The following is a 24,565-nucleotide window of genomic DNA, read 5'->3' as shown; positions in this document are numbered from 1 at the left end:
CCCTAATAAAACCCAGGGGAGAGGCTGTGATGTTTGACACCAATAAAGGCATGGAAGAAGATGCCGTCTTCTGGGATGCTGGTCACGAATGACAAGGGGAGTAAGTGAGTGTCAGTCACGTAGCCTCAGTGTGCTGAGGCACTTTTGGAAGGAGGCCAGCTTGCTGGCATGGGAGAGGGAGCTGGGAGGGACGTGGTAAAGGGCTCCTCTGTTCTTTCCCAGTGCTACCGAAATTGTGTGATCTACCACAGAAAGCTGTGAACTGGGATTCCTAAAGCCTTTTTTCCTGCAACTGGGAGGTGGAGAGACACTAAACTCTTGAGCTGTCTAAGAAGGGAAGAGGACGTTGGTGCTGGGTTCAGGCACTGGTCCTACAAGAAAATGGAGAACTCAGTGGTTTGATCTTGAATAAATAGTTGAATTTTCCTACCTGAGCTAGACCTGACATTGGCTATACATAAACAGAATTATAACTATTTTTCTTTTGAGGTATTGTCAAGAGGAAACCCAGACACAGGACTCTGCTTGTGGTGTCAGGTGCTGAACATCAACACAGCAAAACAACGGTCCAAGTTCACCAAGAGCTCACAACCTGATAAGTCTCTGCCTCCCGAGGGAGCTTGATTTAAACTGGTCAATAACTAACTCATTCCACAAAAGCCTGAATAAATCATCTGATGACTAGATATAAACACATTATAAATGTTTAGTTCTGATAATATATGACTGAGCTGTTATTTTGACAAATAGCTAGTGAATAATATATTTGATGAACTGCATAATATTTTACTAATGATTAATTTATTCATTCGAAACAAACAAACAAAACCCAGCCTTTTCCTCAGCTACCATAAGGAACTCTAAGTAATGGCTGCAGAGAGCTTTGAGATCCCTGCATGAACTGTGTCTGTTATTCCTTTTTTTATCATTGTATATTTCTAGTGATTTATTACCAGGATAATAAATTCATGGCTTAGGTTACGGACAGCCTCATTTAAGACTATGACAGATCCTGTTCAAAAGCTTCTGGTTTCGTTATGCCCACCAAAACTACAGGAATTTGGCACTTCGGCAGTTAAGTATCCGCACAAAGTGCTTAAATAGCTTTTTAAGTCTGGGCCAAGCTTATCTGAAACATCATCTGCTGCTTCTGAGCAGACAGAAGTGCTGACTGGGCAGCTTCAGTGGGGCCGGCCGGTTGCTACAGGACGTGGTCTGTAAGATTTACTTGGGGATTGCCCTGGCTGTAGTTCTTCCTCTCTCTCACTCTTAATCCCATTCAGAAATATAATTTCTGTGAGTTCACAGAGAAGATAAAGGACTAAAGAGCACGAGTGCTTCCTCAGAGCTTTCCTGCAAAGGCGGGCTGATTGATTACAGATTGGACGCTGCTCCGACTTCCTTTCCTAAATGAAAAATTGAGAGCTCTTAAAAATTGAATAAAATATGCCATTCTAAGAAGAATTTCCACTGGCATGAGCACAATAGGAGGTACTAGTGAGTTGCTCAGTGTTTCTGTGTGCACTGGCTAATCCTTTGTTACTCAGTCCCTGTGCAGTGGCCCTGTGGCACCTGATGATAACTCATCTGTAAGTGGTAAGGGCGTCAGTTCCGTGTCTCCAGACAAAGCTTAAATGGCTTGTGTTTGGGAGGGCTCTGACTTCAGTTGTGGCTGGAGCTGTCTAGGAGTTTATTCCTTTTTGTTGCTACGTACAGGGCTGCAGAATCTGGCTTTGTTCCATGCTGGAAGGATCTGGAACAGCCTGTAATGTTTTCATTGGACAAAATTTTATCGAAATAGATCATTTCCTAGATCGCTTTCTTTTGCCATAGACACTAATGACCAGAGAGGCCAGGACTTAAAAAAGTTGTCAAATCCGATTCATCAGCCTGAAACACCATACTAATGACAGAATAAAGCATTTTGACAAAACCTTACTTTGGAGAAAATATTTTTCTACCTCACTGAGTCAATTTTATTACACCTAAAATGCAAAGACTTTGCCGTCCTATCATTTGCCTTCCTCCATCCTTGCAGAACTTCACCACATTTTCTCCCCTTTTGGTGCACAGTGTCCACCACTATAAGTGAAACTCCCACCCCAGGGCAACAAACACTTGCAAGACTCTGACAGAGAGCTGAGATACTCCTACTCCAGCTAGCAGACAGCTAGCAGACAGCAGCTGAGCATATAAAGTCTTTACCTTCAGGTGCTCACCTGCAGTTGTACAGGAGACAGGCACCAGTGGAGCTGCAATGTTTAAGTGGGAAGATAAAGCTCTGTCTTTTTTAAAAGACACGATGCAAATACCTCAGTCCACAGGAGTGAAAACAATAAACTTATTTTTATGACTCTTCTGCAGAAGAAAATTAAGTCCAAATACAGCTGGCAATTATCCTGTAAGCTTATTATATAGCAGCATTCAGCCTCTTCCACACTCTTGGTTGCTCCTTTGTTAGATGCCATAAGACTCTTTCTGTCCCTATTAGAGAGCCATTTCACAGGGAAGTGTTCTCAGATTTCCTTTAATCTGCCATAGGCCACGCAAGATGCTTCACCTTCCCCAATACCTGCATGCACCTCAAATATCAATGCTCTTGTCTGCACAGAGGTGTGCATGGGGCTCTGCGCACAGCGCCAAGCATGCTGTGCCCTGCTACCTCCCTACCTCTTCAGCATGCACAGCCCTTAAACCGAATGTGGACAGCCTGAGTAAACATGTGTGTGGCAGGCAAGCCCACCACTTAATGATACTGGTGGCAATCCACCTTCATCTTATCACACCAGCATCCCTGTCTTTGTGTGTGTGTAAATATTCCAGGAGTAAAGTGCCCGGGGGGGGGGGGGGGCATATAGCTCATGGAAACAGTGGACAGAGTCGTTTCCACATCTGAAGGCTTTCCTCCCCTCTCAGATCAATTAAGTTCATCTGAAATTATCAAACAGTTAGCAAAACTTCTGGCATTGCTAAGTTACGTGTTGGTTCGATGTGCAATCTTGTGGTAGGATGGAAGACTCTAGAATATATTTCTCTCTGGGTTTGCAATGCTATTGCTCTGTGGCTTGCTTTCCCTGCTTATGCATGCTGACGAGATTTACTATTATGAATTGCCCCACAAAACTACCTTCAAACTCAAATTTAATAACCTAAGTATTATGAAGATCAATATTATGGCTATTCTCATTCATATGATTAGCACTAATATAATTTGGGGAAATATTTATGCTGCAGTAGTGACTGGAGACCTGGATTAAGAGGAGATCTCAGCATCTATACAGCAGAAGAGACACTGTTCTCTCCAGCTGTGTACTGAAGTGCAATACTCAATCTCCGAGTCTCCACGGGTTTGGATATTTTATGTAAGTTATCTAATAAGATAACAAACCAGCCTTACAATCCCTACAGCCATATTGCTAACTGTTTGAAAATCATGAGTCAAGCTCAAAAAAAGAATTAAGAGATTGGTTTTAAAATTCATGAGACTTTTTAAATCTGATAAACTTCAGGGTTCCCGTGTCCCCTCCCTCCCCCCCTTCTTTTTTGCCTTCTGCTTTCTGACTATGTAGGAGTCGTATTATCAAGTTTTCCTCTGCAATTATGAGGGCTGTAAACTTACTTTAAAAATTGTGTTGAGACTCTTACATAATCACAGGACTCTGAAAGTGTGGGCTTTGAAGAGACATTAAACAGTCTTGAGATGCAGTTTGTCATGTGACTCGGCAACACTCGCCTGCTGAACTGCTACGGCACCGATTTCAAATATCAAACGCTCCCCAGAAACAGCCAGGAGTCCTTTACAGGTGGGAGGGGGGAATCTGAGACATTCACAGTCTGTGCATGAATGGGGGTAAGGGGAAGAAAACAGGGGGTGGGGAAAGGCAAAATGCAAAGAGAACATATTGATCTGGTGGGGAGCTTTATCCAGAGATGAAGCTAACAACCTTCTTTTCTTATTCCTGTCTCTCCTGCTTGCTCTTAACCATGCGACATGCAATTCTGCCTGTGTATCAAGCTCTCTTACTAGCCTTACCCAGGCTGTGTGCCTGCACTCCCCAGGGAGAGCCCTGGACATTTGGAAAGGAGTGAGAAGTAATGTTCTTTCTGGGTTTTTGTTCAAGAGCTGGAAGCTACCACTGAAATATTTAATGCTGAATACTCAATAGGCAGGTTTTCCTTGCTGAGAGAGAAAGAACCAATATGAAAGAAAGGGGAGGAAAAGCAAAATGAGGTTGGGCAGGGACGCACAGACAATGAAAACACCTTTTCCCTCCCGACATAATGTTGTTTCTTCCATCTCCAGGTAGCTGTGGGGAGGCAGTGTCCCTCACTGGCCAGGGTTTGCAGCCTCATCCAGGCTGAATCCCCAGGGTACGCTGTGATGGCCAGCTGCTGAAATCACTGATTAAACCCAGCCTGTGCTCCACCAGACCTGCCAGCCGCTACCAGTCCACGAAACCTTTCTCTGTCATTTGTAAAGGGGCGCTTTTATTGCAGAGACGACAAGATCTGTAGCCACATCAGCAGGGCAGTCAGTGTCAGGATGCTTGCAAGAGCTGTGACTAAATCAGTCAGAGCCCAGAGACAGGTCTCAGCTCTAAGCTGCAGGGGAACAGCTCTTCCACTGGCTTTTCATTATACACATTCATGGGAACAAGAGGCTATTGCAATATCAGCCATATCTGAGCCTCCAAATGCTGCTGTGCTAGCTGAGAGCAAAGCCATCGTATAGGGCTCTTCTTCAATGAACCTTGCCAAAGCTGTATGCCACGGAGGTGGAGAGTGTCCAGAGGCTTCTTCTTAACTGTTCTCTAAAACATCTAGTTTCCCCTTGCCCTTGCTGAAACTGAGGGCAGGAGAAAGCATAGCACGGGTTTTCGGACCGGCAGGTGTCAAAGGGCAGCATGCCATAGGGGCAGAGCAAAGGGGTCCCTGCAGTTTGGGCTACAGAACTGCAGGAGGCAAAACATCTTCTGCCACTTCCCAGAGCTGAGAATTCCCACATTGTGTCTTTAAAGGAGCTGCACACCATGGGCCCGGTTCAGGCTGTGGGAGCACAGGGCGGTCAGCTGGCACTTGCCACCGCTAGACGTGGCTATGCACAAGCAGAGGCTGTAGCAGGGTGGGATTTGGCCCCACAAGGCTGCAGAAGAGCCACGTACAGCAAGAGAAGGCAGGCTGGTGTAATTCTGCCCTAGCACAGCTTTTAGGGAAACTCTCCTTTCTCCAAGTAAGCCCTTTCATTGCAAGCAGAAGCACAAGCAGGCCTGACCTGATTGGGAATTTGATGTAATGGCTTCTTCTCCCGGCTGCTTACCCCTCTGCTGGGAGCCGTCTGCACATTAAAGCAGATGTTGGTTGCACTCGGGTCATGTTTCCAAGCTTTCTTTTGCAGTCATAAGGGCTAGACATTCTTCCCTCCCTCCCTTGCACTTGTTTCTTAATTAAAGCTTAAATTCTGATGTCGTCACATGACTGTAGGAGCAGAGCCCCAGGCAGGCATTTAGTGCTCTGTGTTGTCAGCTGGACTTTGATTTAGAAGCATAGCAGATACTTTGGAGAATCCCATCCCTCCGCTACGCCCCAGCCTGGCCCTGCTCCCAGCTGCTGGTGTCAGACCTCAAGGCTTGTCTTTCAGGGCAGGCACTGGTGCTGGTAGGAGGCTTTCCCACGCCACAGAGGACTGGGACAGGGAGGATGTCTGTCCTGTTGAAACAGGGGCTGGAGAGCCAGGCAGCTGCAAGGATCTGGCGGGGAGGGAGGAGGAAGAGGCAGCACCTGCTTGGGCTGCGGGGTGCCTCCAGCCCAGACAGCTAGGTGGGTGTAAATACCGCCCGTCCCTGCCCCTCTCTTCCCATCCCTCTCGCTATTTCTCACCTGATGGGATGTATTTAACCACCAAAAATTACTCCCTGATGAAGGGAACCTCATTGCAGCTTCCTATAAATACTTTGTGATCACTGTGTCAGCAGTGGAAGGCTGCAAAGTGCTGTAGATGTGAAATTGAGTCTGATCGCCCAGGACACAGAGCTTCCAGGTCGGCAGCAAACAGCATCCCTGGTGCCCAGCCCTGGCAGCCCTCAGGCTGCCTCCACACCGTGCCCCAGGAGCAGAGTGGGTACCACCTGCCCAGGGCTCTCCTGGGGATGCTGAGGCTGCAGCCACCCGCCCCGCATGCTGCCGGCTGCTTCGCCGGGCACACGTGTGCTGCCGCACATGGAGGAACCGCTGGCTCCGCACGGGCACACTGGATTTCACACTGCCTGGAGAGGAGATCCTGGCACCAAGGGTTAACCCAAACCCTTCTGCCTCCCTGCAGCGGGTAAAGCTGGGTCCTGGGCTTCTTTTCAGATGTGGCCTTGGGTTCACTATCTGTGCTTAGTAGTTTAACACAGGAAACCAGCCTGGATGGCTCTGAGTGCCCCGGTGGGATGCAGCTTGTTCCATTTACAGAGGCTGGTGGGTGGCAATCAGTAAAAAAGAAAGGAAAAAAAAAACTTTCTGGAACCCAAGGGAAACATTAGAGGGATCCAGAAATAGAAAAACCCCTATAATAGGTACAGTCATGCCATCTCCCAGTACTACTGGTGCCAGAACAAAATTATTCCATATATCTAACAGGATGACTTTTTTTTTTTTTTTTTTTTTTTTATAATGTAACAGCTTCTCTTGCTGAAATAAGCATCTGCCTGATTTGAAAGCAGAATTAATAATCTGTTCACAGGAAAAAAAAAAAAAAAAAAAAGTGAAGGCTTCTTCTTGGGTTGTTAGTCTTTACAGTATGTTCCCTAGCCAGTGGACCATGGTCTGCTGGTCTGAAGAAGTCTGAGCTGAACGTGCAGAGTCATTGCTGTGGCAGCATGCTGGGGAGCTGCCCTGGGAGTCCTGCTGGGCACAGCTCACCGCTCGTCAGGCAGAGGGGAAAAATCCCCCCACCAAGCAGGGTCTCAGAGGGGACCATGTGGACAGCTTCCTCTGAGCCCAGCAGGGTCCAGATCTCTTTGGAAAGGTTCAGCGACTAAAAATATTTGTCTGCGCTGCTTCTGGGATTCATCGGGCGAGCAGTTAAAATATTTTGTTCTGGATTCAGAAAGGGAACTTCCGTGATCGAGCATGCAACTCTGCAGGACTGAGCTGATGCTCAGCTGATCCAGCTAAGAGCTTACCCGGGTCAGCAGGCACGGCACCCGGTTAGCGATATGCCTTTCCAGGCATACAGCTCACGTGCATGCTTCTTCTCCCGAGGAACTGGCGTGTCCTAACCACAAGCGCCCTATCAGCATGTGAACTTATCAGCTGCATTGCTTCTGCGCCATTCCCCATGGCCTGGGCATCGGCTGCCACATTGAGATGTGGGTCCCCCCTTCCCCAAAGCTCGGACAGATGTTCTGTTCCTGTGACTTAGCAGCTCTGAGCATATCAAAGGCTGGTGCCATTTACCCTTCCATTTGCCCTCTGTTCTCAAGAATATCAAAGAGAAGGAGAGGTGTGTCTTTCTGTCAAGTCCTGCAGCTGCCAGTGGTGTTCGCAAGCCCTCACCATCTGAATCCAATCCCAGCCAGAGCAGCTGCTCCTCCAGCCCCGATGGGGGCCAAGCTCCTTGTCTGCTCAGCCCAGCACTCCCAGGACTAAGCACTGTACAGCTCAGCTGGAGCTAGTCCCTGCCATCCCCCACTCCTGCCTTTCTTCTGCTTATGCAAATATATTAAAAGCTTCCCATAAGCAGGGAGACACATTATGCAGGGAATGTAACAACAGTGGTCCCTGAACTGCATGAAGAATGAAGGTTGTGGCTAAAGGAGAGGCTACATGACGGAATCGGCTGGTTTACGCCCATCACTGAATGGCTCGTGTTTGCCAAACTGCTGTGTTAGAGCTGGTGAGACAGGAATGTAAATTGTGGGTCTCTTGTAAAGTTGCATAAACTTGTAGTAATGTCATTTTTAGATTAACATTTACATTGAAGAGAACACTAGAAGGCTTCATTGTTTACATGCACTATGGAAATAGATTTAAATTTTTGGTTTACACACATTTATTTACAAGGCATTTACTGATTACAAACCAATGTACATCACTCGTTTACATGCATAATGTAAACTATGGAGATTTCGTATTTTTTGCCATGCAATGCTGTAAGGATTTCCATTGCTCATTCCACGCAGAGGCAAGAGCCTCCTTTCATCTCAGCTCCCTCTGTCCTTCAATAGCTGCGTTGCCTCTGCTAAAAAAACCTTCCCTTTGACTGGAAAGCATAAAAGTTGATGTCCCCTTTAAACAGATAGCATAAAAAACTCTAATAGGGAAACCTTGTCAGCAGAACTTCAGCATGACTAAAAAAGCCAAAGCAAAGATTAAAAAGCCTAACAGTGCCTATCAATTTGTACTGGTGCAAAGCATCACCTTAATGCTGTTTGAGAAGAACCTTCACGGTGCTTTTTCGGATGCTTCAGGCATCCAAACAACTGGAACAGGGCTGAAAACTTGCCAGGATGCGTGTGTGAGAGAGGAACTGTGCCTGCACCTGTGTTGTACAGTTTGTCTCAGTCAGTAGCACTCAGGCCTCAGTATCTGGCTTTGTTTTGAGTGAGCATGAGCCTTCCCACAGCAAAGCTGCAATCCTCCTCCTCATCTTGGCTCTGCCTCCCTTGCCCAGCGCTGCTGGGGAAATGCTTTTTTTTTTTTTTTTTTTCTTTTTATCCTAAGATGCTAAAAGCTGAACCCAAGAGAAGTCAAAGCTGAACCCTGGGGAATTTTAAGATTTCAGAGTTGCAGAGTGAACAATAAGGACAGCCAGACTTCTTTTTTTTTCCCCCCTCCTTCCCTATTTCAAGGGCATAAATACTACTTGCAAATTCAACATAAATTGAATGAGCAAGTTGAAGAGCAAACAGCCAAACAAAATGCACTCAAAATTAAAACATTTCCCTTTTGACATTTTTCAAGTGGCATTAGCTGACTTTGTGTTTTGAGATGAACTTTTGTACCTTAAAAATTGGGAAAAAAAGAAAAAAACCACCCAAAATTCACTGGATTACTAAAATGAAAACAAGCAGCAAAGCTTAAACCTTTCACTGAGCCTAAAATGAAATGTTTTGATTTTTTCATTTTACTGAAAAGTTGAACAAACGTCCACTTCAGATCAACCCATTTTTAATGTTATTTTCGTTCCGTACAGCCAGTGAACCACAAAATCAATTACTTGTACAGCTCTAGTGACCAGTAGATTAAATTCAATGCAATAGAGAGACAGCAAAAAAAGTCAATGAAGAGTGGAGAAATGGGAGAAGAAGAATGGACTGCAAAAATGGTGGAAGCACCTCTAATAGATATTGTCTCTGCCAAAACTTAGCATGCTTTTTCACGACCACTTTGATACAACTTTAATCCACATTGCTGCTGAAAACAGCACTCTCACCAGTCCCCTCAGTCCCCTTCTCACCTTCCTCTGCACAGTCCTGTCCCTTCGCTATCACACAATGAGCAAGACCAGAAAAATTATCTAGTTGAAAACTGACTCTTTTTTTCTGGTTGGTTTTTTTTTTTTTTTTTTTCTTTTCCTTTTTTCTTGCCAGCTTATTTTTCTGCCAGATCAGTTCCTCAGCTGTGGGAATCACAGGTTTGCATGAAACCTGCCTGGAAGTTCTGGCCAGGAAAGGCAAAACTGTTGTGATAGAAGCTGCTAAAAACAGTCATAGAACCCCCACATTCACTAGCCAGATTGTCTAAGTCCAGTTCCTCAATGCTGGAGTTGCATTCTGCTTCTGCTTAGAAATAATAAATACTCAAAATGCTCCCAGCCAGCCAGCCAGGCACGCAGCCTTATAAACCCTGGTGCTGGGTACGCAGGTCCTGGGCAGTGGGTGATGCTGGATGTGCTAGAACAGATTCTCCAGCCAATAAATTGGTGAATTTTCCTTGAAGTCAACAGCTTCACATATTTATGTCACAGAGAATCTGGCTCATTGTTTTTAATTTGTGGTGCCATAAAACTCTGAAAGTTTTGTGAGACAATTTTGTGAGACCAAATATTTTTTTTTCCTTTTTTTATTTTTTTTCCTCTAAGGGAAAGTTCAAGCAGCAGTACAGCACATGCATTTCTGAGTCAACTGTAGCCTGTGCTACGTGCACAGCAAAGATCCTCGCTTCATGATAATTCTCCTCCACTATGCCAAGGGAATGACACATTTAGAGAGCACATAGTTGCTCAGATTTGTGGGTTTTCTAGGACTAAATAAAAATCTCTAGTGTGGCTGAATACATTCAGCAGTGCAAATCCCTTTATGAGCACCCAGTTTAGTGTCCACTCTGAATCGGAGACACAGGGAAATCACACCGATGTTGGTTAGATGGGACCCTGGGGATCCCTAATCCAGCCTCCCACTTGAAGCAGGACTGTCACCGGCTCTTGAGCACATCGGCTGTGGCTTTGTGCAGCCAAGCCTTGAAAACTCCAAGATGGAGATAACCCTCACCTCTCCATCGACCTGTCACAGACCTGCGCCACCCTCCTTATGAAACAATATGGTTTTTTGGGGGGGTGGAATCAGCGTTTTTTCCCCAGGCCAATCCCAACCAATTTATAGCTAGCTTTTGCAGCCACTTACTCACAACCTTTCCTGTCTCGGGAGCTGTATTTCCTTTTTATATACCCAGAGACCTTACTGTAACGTGTGTACGTAAGCAGTCAGTTTTGTCCTGTCACCTGCAGGCAGAGGGATGGGGCAGGACTGGCTGGTTTGTTGTCACATCCCCCACTAAGTTTTGAATCTGTAGTGCATTCCAACCAGACTTGGCAGAGGTCTCAGAAGCATTCTGTATTTGCAGGCTTCATGAAATTAGGCAGCCTCTAAATGGTCCTGCTGCAGGAGAAGTTGCAAGGCGAGCAGATCTCTTTTTTTATACCCCAGGGTTTCCCTGCTCCCTTGCACAGAGAGCCAGATTTCCCTGTCCCTACTGTCATTTCAGAAAATGGAATTAAACTCCCACACGTGGAAAATCCACATTTCTTCTTGCACATGCACACTCCCCTTCCAGCCCTGTGTGATCATCCACTTCATATTGCTGTCGTCCCTTATGTCCAAACGTCTTGCAGCATTTAATTAAGTCTACCCAGCAACACAGAGCAGAAAAATGCTCTCATCTCCCATCCTTGGGGGGTGGGGAGGGAACCAAGGCGCAGAGGAGTGAGCTTACCCACAGCCACACCATGAGCCTGGGGCAAAAATATAAACTCTGCCTGTATGACCTCTCTGCCAGTCTAACTGAGTCCCTCTTCCCAAGGCGGGGTGTCCTGCCCCTGCTTTGCTATGGGAAAACTGGCAGAGGCAGCCTGTCTACCCAGCTGAACAAGACCACCTTACCCCCTCCCTCTTTGCCTCCCCTGTCTCACCTCTGACATCGAACAACAAAGCCTCATTTTTTTCTGAAAAAAAGATTCGTTTTTCTAGAACTTGCTTAAACTGAGCAGCACCATTAGCGAAATGCCTTTGTGTCAGTGCTTCTGCCTGGCTATTTGCATAGTGTATTCAAGTGCTCAGTCTACTGTTTCTTTTGCTTTGCCTTATAGCTAAATAATCAGTTCCTGGAAGAAGAGAAGAGGACAACACAACAATATACTTCAAAGAGGTGGACTGAAGCTGTTAATTATGTTGTGGTAACAGGAATGTTCTCTGGTCTGAGCAGTGCCCTAGTCCCAAAACCAAGCTGAGCTTCATCTGTTTTCCAGCCTTCGTGCAGTACCTAGTACCCAAGGCTCTCATGACTAGGAACAACAACAAGGATAGTGATAATGAATATTCAGACATCCCACAAACCACTCTCAGCATCTGCCATCCTATCCGCATTAGCATCAGAGTGCACAGATAATGATCAAAGCAGCATTTTCCTGCCAGAGGCCCCCCTAAATCAGCCTTATTAGTATGAATCAATGCTGATTAATGTGCTTCCTTAATGCAATTGTATCTACCCCTACTGTTCATGATTTAATATAAAACATCTCCCACCTTTGCTTGCCTTCCTCCTAATATCACATTTGAGGTGCAAACCTTGACTGAGGGTACCAGGAATTGTTCCTGGTATCAGTGGTTCAAGTTTTGCAAGAAATAGACCTGGAATCTACTAAAATAAAATACACAGAAGGAGGAATGAGCCTTTGGAGACTGACAGTGAATGGCCTTTCTGTGCTAGAATGGCAGATCTGGATGCAGGCATCCTATGAAAAGGTATCAGCAGCTTCGCTGTTCTACAGCAATTCTGCTTGTGCAGCATATAAAATAGCCTTGCTAACTAAACCAAGCTCCTTCCTTGCTGACAGACTTCTGGACTTCAGCCGCGATGGAAGGAGGAGTGTTGTATGTTTTAGTTTGGTGTTGTTTCCTTTTTAACACCACCTGTAAAAATGAGAAAATGCTGCGTTGTGCCTTATGCTTGCCGTGTAGCATTGACAGGGGCTTTATCTCCGTCAGTTTTCAATGTAAATGACATGGTCCTAATGCACTGTGTCCATGCTTCTGCACAGCAAGACACTGGGGAAATCACCACTAAACAGGCAAGTGTTTCAATTAGGGATGGGTGAGGTCCTCCCGCCTGATTTCACATCCACTCCAAACCCTTGTCTGCTGTGGCTGGTTTGAGGTCTGCTGCTGTTGGCCTTAGAGGAAGAGCAGTGGTCTTTCCTACCAAATGTCAAACCTCATCCAACAAAATCAAAAGTGCTCCAAGGAACTGCCTGACTGAGGGACAAAGAACAAACCGGCCAGCCAAAAAAACTATGGGAGAAAGGGAACACTGAGAGAGGAGACTAGACAGAAAATTCCCATGCTCCGTATCAGCTGCTTTTCTAAGGGAAGGAGCGATATCCTTAATGTAGAATATGTGCCTCCCTTGGGCTATTCTAGTGCAAAGAGCAATTGAGAGACATCATTTGGTAGGAAAGAGGCTTCTATGTTGGAATTAAACAGTTGACAAAATCCCAACAGCTTTACAGATTCTCGAAGTCAATTTAAAGAGCCCACAAAATGAGATTTTTACCCCTGTGGGTTTCTGTGAAATGATATGTTCTGGAGGGTACATGTGCTCAGAGTCCAGCTCTTAACTGCTAGAATTGGCTGGGGCTCCGCTAGTTCACCATAACAAGTCTGATTTTGACACTCCCTAAAAAATGCATGGGCCTAATTTTTAAGTGGCCAGCTCTGCCAACGGGGCCAGATATTAAAAACAAATAACCCTTCAGCATCTAGCCAGCCTCCTACCTAATGGCTCCATCTGCTCTGCTGAAGCACATGAGGCTCTCCCTCCTCCTCCTCAGCTGACTGTAGTGGGAGCAAAAGTTAGTCCCAGACAGTGCATTTCCAAAGCGCTCCTCTGCCAGCAGCTCAAACCATGACACACGTGGCTGGATTTCTCCAAGCCCTCAGCTCCCTCCTTCAGTTTAGTGCATGGTATTTGGCCATGAGGTGCATCCCTAGGTGCCCTTGCAGTCTTCCCATGTCTTTCTAAACTCTCTCACTAACTACTTCCACTGGACTTCATCTCATCTCCAGTTGCTTTTGTGAAATAATGACTTCTCCAGCATTCTGACCATCTGCAAGACCTGTCTCAGACACCTCCCATGCATGCAGAGTGCTGCTGCCCATTTTTCCAATGTTGGAAGAAGGACACTGTGTCCTCCCTGTGCTACAAGTGTCTTTCATAAGTGCTTTGGCAATATCCAGCCAAAATGGAGAAAATCAGATCCCTTTCCACTTCCCATAAATGAAGTTCACCCTGAACCAAGATAAGCCTTCAAATTCTTACCAGTCTCCTACAAACCAAAGGGAAATTTGTTCCTCACTCCATAGCAGATAAAACTAGAAATAACAGACTTTACATACAAACAAGATTTTAGCTCCTTTATAAAAGTGGGGACAGCAAAGCCGTGGTGCAGGCGGTCTGCACTGGGCATGATTTTTTCGTCACGGTAAACCTTTCAGGTTGCCCACAAGCCTCTGTCATACGTGACACAGGTATGTCTGAGTCTGCCTTGGGGAAGAGGCATGGATTAAATGACCTCTCAAGGTCCTTCCAGACCCATTTCTCCATGATTCTTAGAGACAGGATCCCAGGCTTGATGGATCTCTGGCCTGACCTACAGTGACAGTTCTTAGATGTGTCTGAACACATACATTGCATGCATTTCTCTGCCACTACAGCCCCTGCAGACTGCTGCGGTGGCATTCAGGGCTGAAGAGCTCTTTAGCAAAGGGCAGAGCCGCTGCCAGGGGCATTGCACGGGGCAGAGATTTGCAGTCTCGATCAGAGTACACCTTGTCAGGCAGGGCAGGAGGAGAGCTGGAGATATCCACAACCAGGAAGAAAGTCTTTTTGAAAAAGGCATGTTTTCTCTGCTGCTACGTGCAAGCAAAGACAGTGAGGCACACTTAGTGGAAGTGTGGCAGCATAATTTCTAGGTTTTGGGGCTGTCTTCCCCCTGAGCTGTTTTGAATGAAGAGGACAAGCCAGGACAATATCTTCAACCCATGCTAACCTGCCCTTGCTCTGCGGGCTGGTGCGAGGGGAGGGGACGCTGCACTCCCTGGAGGCCATGGGACAGGCGCAACTCATTTTTCTTCCCCACACATAGATGATGTCTCACACATCGCTATTAATCCCCAAGTGCTTTTGGCTCTCTGCCCATGGGGAGAACACTGCCTGCACACATGGTTTCCCTGCTCACCCCATCCCCCAGTCATCGTGTATGTGTATCTGCGTGCGTGTTGCCAGCTTATTCACTAGACCTTTCCTACCTACTGGTTTGCCTGGTTGTGTTTTCAAGTGTCTTTCTGAAAGACAACAGGACTATATAATTATGTAAATGCACACATGTCTATGAGAGTTTTGCCGTCTCTTTGGGTTTTTGCGCAAATCTCATGACACTTGCTCTCTTATTCCCCTTCACTCCAAAGCGCTTGCTGCTTTAATAAGAGGCTCATGTGAGCACCCTAGCTTTTCATGTTAAAATGAAAAAGGAAAAGTGTGTTTCTGGATATCACAGCTGGCAAGAAGAGCTTGAAAGAAGCAACAAAAAAGGCTTCAAAACCTAGAAGGCAAAGGAAAATCCAAATTCTGCCTATTCTCTGTAGTTTTTTTAGTTGGAAGACTTTTAAACCAAAATCACAGTCCTGGGGACAAGTCCAATTCATACATGGAGATAATCTGCAAAGGTCTGTGGTAGGCAGTTCACAGCTAAAACTCATGCACAGCAGTGTGAGAACTGCCATACCGATGTGTGTCTTGACATCTTTATGTCTGTTCTTGCCCATGTGAACCTTGAGGTGTCAGCAGTTCACATGTATGCATTTGGTACAGAGGCCTGGTCTGCCTGCAGGTGCCTTGATTTGAAAAAACACGCCTGTGAACCTGCCTATGAACTTATCTGTCACCACAAATGAAGTACACCCACACCTTTGGTCCCTTTTTTCTCAATCTATGTTGTGCACATTGCCATGGTACCGCAGTGCCTTCATCTCACTATCAGAGCATTACATCTGAGACATTGAAGCAATTTGCATTGCCAGCTGAGGACCATGAAGAACCAAAGAAGTGTTTCCAGGTGGAACAGGAACAATGATGCGTCTCCCAGTGACTACGAGCCTTGAGCCCCTGGGAACCGGCTGAGTTCCCACCACCTAACTTACCCAAGCTACAGGTGCTGTAGGAAACCAACGTACCTGTATATTTTATATCTGGTTGTAAATCCTTGACGATGTCTTTCCACAAAGGATAAGTAGCTCCGCGAGTGGTGGAAAGGGCCCCTGTCTGAAATAAGCCAATCAAACTCCTTGGAGACATGTTGGTTGGTAGCAGCTGGGTCCTGGTGGGAGGGCTGTACTAGTATATGGTCCCATATAAACAGGAGGTAGAGGAACTCAACAAGCCTCCAGTTCATGCTTTTCTGTCTGCCTTTTTCCTCTCATTCTTGCTCCATTCTGTGGAGTCCTGTTGAAAAAGAGAGGGAAGAGGACGAAGGAAAGAGAGAGAGAGAGAGAAATGTAGGGGAGGAGAGGGAGGAGGGAGAGAAAGAGAGAGTTTAAAAATGGGATTTGCTTTGATCCTTTGACAACCATCTCTCAGGGTGAAAACAGACCTGAAAAATCAAGTTTTAAAAGACTTCAGTCTGCCTGTGTTACAGCTTAAAGTATTTGGCAGTGTTTTATTCATGTACCTAAGTGGTGCCTTTAACCTCCTGAGCATATATCACCTTTGAAATAACCAGGTCCTGACCTGAGACATTCTCACCCAAGCTTCTCCATCATTTCCCTCATGAGGTTCTCCACAGTGCCGCAAAGGCGAGCATAGGCTGGGCGCAGAAGGTGGCTGCACCCTAGGCTACAATTACCCCTTTATTTTCCCTTTAATGCTGTGCCAGAGAAACGTGTCTTCTGCTTTCATGTTTCTCTGATGATCTGTGATCCATACTCCATGCAACCTGAGCAATCTATAAAGACCCAGCTCTTACTTTAAAGTGTTGCCAAAAAAGAAATAAAACAAAATAATTACCCAGGCTTCACTGATGAGCGCATGCAGACACACACACACACACACACACACAGACACACACACACACACGACACTATGAAATCCTGCCAAACTCCGAAAGATAAAAATCACCTCAACCCGTTTTCCTGCCTGGGTGCTTGGGAGCTGTGTGTCTGGTGGACGGGGACAGGGACTGTTGCTATTTCGATTACGGGAGGACCTCGAGGCTCTTCCCAAGATCAAGGCTCTGCAGGGCGACACACTGAACATGCCTATTCACCCTAGGAGCTCTGCTAGGGAGCTCAAGGGGATGCTGCACACCACCTGGCGCAGGGCACGCTATTGCTCACATGGTGGGAGAGCGGCTGTCCTGCTGCACACACCACCCCACCCCCCCCCATCAAATCATGGCTGCAGACAGCCCTGCTACAACCCAGCTCCTCTCCCCGGTGTGCTTAACGGTTAAACAGACAAGACATATGATGAGTGGGAATGGAAACAGAGGGGTGAAATGCCTTGCCAAAGGTTACACAGCAAGCCACGGATACAGCTGGAAGGGAGCCCTCATCTCCTGACTCCTGTTTCCAGCGTTTCAACCATTAGATCACCCGCCTCCGCAGCCATGCTGTTGGCGCGGTGCCCTTCTCCGAGCGAAGCCATGGGCTCCGTTGGCGGAAGGTGAGCGGCTTGCTTAGCGGGCACCCCGCGCCTGGCACGGACCCCCTCCCCTTCTGCTTCCGAACTGCAACGCAGCTGCAGCAGCAGCCCAGCGCGTCGGGTTGTGCTCCTCATTGCTGGGAACTGCTGATGCTGCTCTGAAAGAGTCCTCTCCACAGGCAGGATGTGTTCCTCCTCCTGCCCACCTCCTGTCCATCTGCCTGCCTTGCTGCGTTTTGTGGAGGATGTGCCAAGACAGTGGGCATGCCCGGGCAGGCAGAGCTATCTTGAGGCTGCATCCCTCACTCTAGGAGCAAAAACCTGGCCAAAAGTTACCCTCAGAACAGGTGATACCCAACTATTTCTGCAGAATATGCTGCAGAAAGACTGTAGCTACTTTTTAAAGCAGGATATTAGGCTACACAGAGCTCTGCTACGGTGAGATTTAGTGTCAGGTTTATTTGCACATCTCCAGAAACCCTTCTGGTTTTGAGTCTGAGTCCACCATAAGCACTCAAAAAGTTTGCAATTCCCAGAGAGAAAAGATTTTGCTAGGAGTGTAGGAAAGGCCAAACCAACGTGTGCTGGAGGTGCTGTGCCAATCTGCAGCACTGCATGTGAACATGAGACCTTGGCTGGTGCGAGCAACATAGTAGAGACCAGAGGGCGTTAGCATTTGTGGTTGGCATGGCTGTCTCCTCTGCTCCAGGAGCTTTCACCGGGAGCATGGCAAGTCTGCAGCCCATGGCAGTGAGCATGCATGGCCACTGTGCGGGTGGATTGAACCCAGGAGTGTGACGGGAGCACAAGTGCCGCATGTGTGTGTGCGCCGGAGTGTGTGGGAGTCTGCACGTGTGCACAGCATGTGTTTGGGGAGCTGCAGTGAGCTCAGCAGCACTTGACAAAACGGAGTTGTGTAAGTCTGGTTAAAAATGACAGTCAGCTGTTGCATTACATGAAGAAATGAAAAAAATTAACTAAAGGAAAGTCAACGAATGTTCGCTTTTTCTGTTGGGCAAATATAAACTTCTTTCCAATTGCAGATAGAATATTACTGTTATTAAACCTAATGGTACCTGTAGCTCCTGACTGAGGCGGTTGTTCCTGTTCTGGAGGCATGTATTTAGTATCAGCCTTCATCACTGACTCCTGCTTCACCCATAAATGTAGCAGCTCTCGCTGCCCTAGTCCCTTGCCTCTCAGAAAGGACTGGTTCCTACAAAACTGGGGTTTGGGGAGTTCCTAGCCCCACATTAAGGGGAACAGATCATATTCCAAGTGGGCTACATTACATCTGTGCTGTCACTCAAAGTGGTCATGAACTCAAGGTGACTACTGAGACATGCTCCCACCCTCAGCACTTCCAATTTCCACTTCAGGGGATTGTTTCCCCTGCTTCTCCATCCAAGCTACTTTCTCTGCCTTGCTGCTCTTTGCAGACCTACAGTGCTGCCCCATCACAGTAAGCAGCTGCAAACTCAGCACATTTGCCATTAGACGGGTATGCAGATTCGCTGCTGATAAGGATCAGTTGCTCCATACACATTGTCCAAACTCGCTTGCTTGTCTGTTCATTAAACTCATCCATAACTACTTCCTTCATCAGCCAGCCTGGATCAGTTTTCTTTTAAACATTTCACTTTCTATTGAATTTCTATTGCAAAGAGAGGAAGGGAGCTTTTACATACCAAAGTGGAGTGATCGCCCACCTCCAGTTCCCAGCACATTGCAGGTGTGAGTATGAGAAAAGCCAAATAAACTGGGTTCCAGAAAAATCCCAGTGCATCCTCCCACATGCAAGCATCATACATTGGGGAAATATCAGCTCATAAAAGAGAGAGGATACTCACTAATTCCCCCCATGCACCTCTTCATCCTCCTTTCCTTTCCTTTTAGGTCAAAGTTAGAGTCAGGGTGATTAGAGTTGTGATGGCTCTTAACTAAGTGTTAACACATGGGGAGAATATGGCTTAAGATCGCTAGAAGAAATGGACACATCCTCAGTCTGGAAGCTGGCTGTATCAGTGCTGGGAGCAGGGAATGGTGCCTGAGGCAATGGAGGATGGTAGAGCACAAGTGGGTCTAGACAACTATCACACCATCAACTTTAATTTTTTAGTAGTATCTTTTTCCCCCCTGTAGCTGCTGTAGAGATGTTGTTACACATTAAAGATTAAAACACACCACCGGGCTGGTCCCCATGGAAGCTATAAAGCTTAGTAAAGTGGGTTTATTTTGTGTCTAAGGCAATATTGTGAGGCGCGTTCGATCTAACTCCTAACAAGTTTGAATCTGAAATTAATTTGTTAGCTGTCTTTACGGGGCTTCATTGATGTATGATACATTCTGGGGATTTTGCAAGAGGGATGGGGGAAAAAAAGGGCAGGGGGCAATATCTCAAAAGTATACAGCCCCTGGGTAGGAGACTAAACACTCATGAAAAATCTGGCATAGAAGCAATCTCTGCACTAAAGGGGTGGCTTGAAGAAGTCAGACACTGGTTTCTGATCCAGAAATCCAGCATTCCACTCAGTTCTGCCTCAGACACACTCTATGATCTTGGGCAGTGCCCTTACATGCTTTTTTGCCTCACTTTCCAATTATCAGCATGGAAACGCAATAGTACTTGTTTGACTATGTGGACCATGAACTTGGAGAGACCATCATCTGGTTATAGCACCCAGTAAAACACAGTCATGCTGCCCACACAGCTCACTGGGTGTTTCTGTCCTACCATCTCAATGTGTCGGCAAGCTTTGCAATTTATCAGTTAAAAAAAATCCAAGCTACAAAGCCCATTTCCATTGAGGAGCACTACGGAGCAATGCAGTGAGCTAGGTCCTTCTGGTTCACGTCAACAAACATGATCTTGCCATTGTCGCATCTGTTAATAAACATGATAGGTGGCTGAGCTAGGACGTAGGCTACAGTTGACAGTAAGCAAGTACTGGGAGAAGAAAATGTTGGATGTCCTGATTCTGAGTCACATTACAGTCAGTTTCCACCATCATCCATCACGAAGGCACATCCATCAGCGCAAATGGAGATTTCTGTTAAAGCCCCTTATAGTTTGGTAGGTGGTTTAAGATGGCCTTATTCTAATATGGATTCATCCTAGAACATTAAATGTTCCCTGTCTTATGAGTCTTCAGGATTCTTGGAGGAAAAATCGGCAAGTACTTTCTGTAAAGTGCAAGTTGTATTTGAATGTACACTTAATTTCATCGTGATTGATATCTGTGTGTTAATTATATTCTATTTTAGGCAATACCTTTGCTGTCACAAGGCAGCGCCTTTTATCCAAGGAGTTCAAATTGAATTAGAGACATTAATTAAAGCTCTCAGCGCTCTAGTAAGGCAGGCAAGTGCTGTTACTCCCATTGTTTCTTGAAATAAGAAGAAAAGAATAAAGCTGGGTGTCTACTTAGCCACTTAAAAGGTAATTTTTATACAGTGGGATAGCTCAGAATGATAGATTTTTGCACAAAGTGGTATTGCAAGGTCTGTTTCATATGAAGGAGGCTGTGTAGCCCAGATCACTGCTATTAATGGAAAGGCAGAATGCAGGAGCTCTGACTCTCCATCACTTGCTGTGAGCACTCCACCGCTCCCCTGCCTCCTGGGATTTTCTACCTTTCTTCTAACCTCCGTACCTTTCATTTATCCCTTCTATTAGATTCAAATTGATCTTGGACACATCCCTTCTGTTTTCTCATGCTCCTTGTTGTAAACTATTTCCACCAGAAATGCAGACTCAGGAAAGAGAACTTACTGAACACATTATTTGCAGAAAAAAAAAAGTCCCCTACCTCTTTAAGCTTCATGCACCAATAACTCTTTCTTGTGCCCCACATTTGGTTCTTGGCAGGTTGAGAGAGGTTTCTGCCTGCTGCCATTTACCAGAGGGAAGAGGCTAACCATCGCTATTTGTATCTGAAACACCTCTGTTCTGCAGCAGCTTCACACACTGCTTTAGAATGCTGATAAATTAGTAAAAGACTGAGGTGTCAAGGGAGAGATGAAACAGCTTATGTTAGTTTAGAGCTCGACCCTGCAAAGTGACGAACGTCTGACCTCATTTCAGCAAAGAGCTTAAGTGTATCCTTAATTTTAAGTACAGGAGATGCTCTTTTCGGTTTTATTCAGCTACCACTGCTTTAAGTTAACTGCACACTCACATTCCTGCTGGACAGGTAACTGCTGCCCTACACCGGTAGGGTTTAGTTCATGTTAGGTCGCTGGCTGCAACTGGAGCAACAGCATTCATGTCCTGCACCTAATTCAGAGATGGCCCATGAAGGTGCTGGAAGGCTGTTACCACCCGTGATGCAGCTTTAGTTGTCCTTTAGAACGCTGGCCAGCAACCCAGCCAAGCCGAGGACATCTTTTCTGTGCCAGGGCCAGAGGAAAACAGGGAACATGGATGGAAATGGATGGGGAAGCCAATTTGTCGGGGTTTGTTAAGTCATATGAACTTCTGTGGATAAACCTGAGCTCTGGGAAAAACAGATTTTGACTACTTCTGACCTGTATGTCTTTATAGCTCAAACTACAGGCACTGGTATCTGACTGGAGTCAGAGATGGAGCTGCAATTCAGCAGTGGCTCTGACTTTCTGGATGATTGTGGCATGCAAAATCATAAAATCCCAAATGACTGTAAATCTATTTCTTTACAGAAGTGGGATTTCTCCATTTCAGGCAATGATAGGTGAATCCTTCCTCAGACCTTGATAATTCTGCACTGAACAGTGTCTAAATTTGCACTTTCTTTAACCATTTCAGTTTAAAATATGTGTGAGTAGTTAGACCTGAGGGATATTCATCAGCTGAAATATTTTTTGGGTGAGGAAAGGCAAAGAGAGAGGATGAGAAACACCTCTCCAAAACACCAACGCAGCCCACAAATTCACTTCACTTCTGCAAAATTGTTCATGCTGAAAACAGCAATGATTGGGAGATGTCAGTGGTTTGGTTGTGAGAGTACCAAAGGGAAATATTTCCAAATCTCCATTTGAAACTAGCAGAGCTTTTTTTTTTTTTTTCTTTTCCTTTTGATTTTTCTTTCCAGCCTATTAAGAGGAAACAGTGATAAAAATATTTCTTTTGACCCCAAATGACTTAGAGGAGAAAAGTTTTTTTTTTCTTCTCCGTTCATCAACACTTTGCTTACAACTCCTCTGAACACTCAGTGAAGCAAACCCACCCTACAAATCCTTTGTTACAAACCCTGCTCAACCAGCAGCCTAAAGGGAGTGGGTTTTGTGCAGAAACTCTAATTACTCCCTGCATATAGCGAGGTGAGAATCACACTGGTAACAACTAGGTACCTGCTCTCAGCTCGTTTGTCCCCACACTTCAGCTAATTATAAACTACTGGTGTTATTACGATGAGGATGAGAGGTGGCTTGAAACTGAAGAACTGTGGCAGGCGTACAACCTCTGTCAAGTCACAACATCAAGTGGTGCTGGACAGAGGGGATTAAACTCCATTAAATCACCACAAATCTACTAGCCAAGGTAGCAAAGCCACCACTCTGAAATCCAGGATCCATGGGCGCTTGGTTCCGGGCTCTGTTTAGAAAGGGGATCCAGCTAACAGTGCCTGACAGGTCGGGAACTGAATTAACAGACCTTCTGCACGCACACACAGGTATGCGATGAAGCCTCCTGTTTTGAAGACAGTCCTGCTGAATCTGAGCCTGGAACAGCATCGTGCTAGGTGCTGTACAAACAGAAACCAGAAAGGCAGTCCATGCCCCAAAAAGCTTACAATCTAATTAGAAGACCAAGGACACCAGATGGCCAGGGACAGATGGGGGAACGCAAGGGAACAGTGAGATAATACCGCTCAGCGGGCTGTGGAGCAGTGGTGTCAGCACACCAGCAGCCCTACTGTTGGCAAGATTTTGATAGCCATTGTCATAAATGAGAGTTATAAATAGGGAGGCTGGATAATGAGCTAGCTTTGTAGATGTTTGTGAGGAACTTCTCTCATTTGCAAAGTGGCAGAGATAGAATGAATATAGATGATAATAATAATGATAAATTGCACTTTTCTGAGCTGCTTATTAAAAAAAAATATGGTGGGTGGTGAGCAGTGATTTCTATTAAACACTGCCCTGAACTTGCAATTATTCCTACTATTATTAAATTATTGTCCAAGCTAGTCCACTTCTCCATAATTTCATTCTAAGTTACACAAAAATGCAGCTCTGTCTTCTGTCTTCCTCAGTACTTATACACCTCATATCAAAGTCCAGTAATCTCATAAGTGTTAATAAGTTTTTATACTTGCAGTAGCTTTAGGAGATTGGGAAATGCTGTTTTTCCCATTCTGCAGAATGGGAATTGAGACACGGCATAGATTAATGGCTTTTCCCAGATCATTTTATAACTGCTTCAGGAATTCAACCCAAATCTCTTAAGTCTCAGCTCAACGCTATGTCTCCTTACAGTACCCTTCCTACGCACCTTCATGCTACTATTCCAGAATTAGCTAAGACTTGCCACAGAGCTGCTTAGGATTTTTTTGGATTGCTCATTTTATGTCAGAAAAATGCCAATTCATCAGAGGCAAAACACTTTGTAGAAATTTGTTGATTTAAGGGGAAAAAAAAGCATTTTCATGTAGTCAGCTTTTCTTTGGAACAGAATGTGTTGAGCGTTCTATTTGGAAAGGATCGGTTCAAGATTGTGTTTTGTTTTTCATTACATGTTGAGTAATATACATTAAAAATCAAAATGAAGTGTTTTCTTAAACAGTATGTTTTGACTGAGCCAAAATAGATTTTGTAATTTATGCATAAAAGAAAATGTCCAAATTAATGCAATACTTTTCTTGCATTTTGGAACAAGAAACACCTGCAAACCATACACAAAATCTGAACAAAAATCATACCATTCCCTACAGTCTTTACTGGAAATTTGAGACAGACAATAATCTGAAAACTAAGTTCAGAGAAGCCTGTGCCAGTCCACAAACTGGGTTTTGCCGTCATGCTTGTTCCATTCTGTGTGCTGGTCTTGCCTTCCTAATATATTCCATTGCAACAATTTGGACCTGTAAGAAGACAGCCTGAAGGAAAAAAAAAAAAAATCGATGCCAAAACTGCCCTGAAGAGCAATAATGTAACGCTCAATCCAAAAGGTCAACTGTTATCCCACACCTGACATTCTTTGCAATATTTTTGTTGTTCTGAAGTTCATTCCTGGGCAGGGACTTTACCACCAGAGCCACATGGAGTGACCCCACTCCATAGGGCTTGGGAAATGCAAGCTAACACTGATTATTTTGGTATGCTAGGAAGCTGAGGTTACCTAATGATCCTTGTGAATGATTTATCTTCCTGTTCTTCTTGTCCCTTAGAAGGAATTTTAGCTCTTGACCTG

The 24,565-nt window shown here is 45.5% G+C and overlaps 1 protein-coding gene across 1 annotated transcript in view; it reads right to left on the bottom strand.

The window, feature by feature from the left end:
* Positions 1-24,565, bottom strand: part of BRINP1 (BMP/retinoic acid inducible neural specific 1) — an 88,500-nt gene that overhangs the window by 44,484 nt on the left and 19,451 nt on the right. Inside the window, exon 2 of the mRNA XM_040607607.1 lies at positions 15,711-15,978. Within this exon, the coding sequence (XP_040463541.1) occupies positions 15,711-15,928 (218 nt within the window). The 5' untranslated portion in view covers positions 15,929-15,978. The remainder of the gene's footprint in view (positions 1-15,710; positions 15,979-24,565) is intronic.

The sequence above is a fragment of the Falco naumanni genome, chromosome 9 (genome assembly GCF_017639655.2).
Source record: "Falco naumanni isolate bFalNau1 chromosome 9, bFalNau1.pat, whole genome shotgun sequence".
In the NCBI taxonomy this organism is placed as follows: Eukaryota; Metazoa; Chordata; class Aves; order Falconiformes; family Falconidae; genus Falco; species Falco naumanni.
Note: the sequence above shows the minus strand (reverse complement) of the source record. Positions and strands in the feature narration are given on the sequence as shown.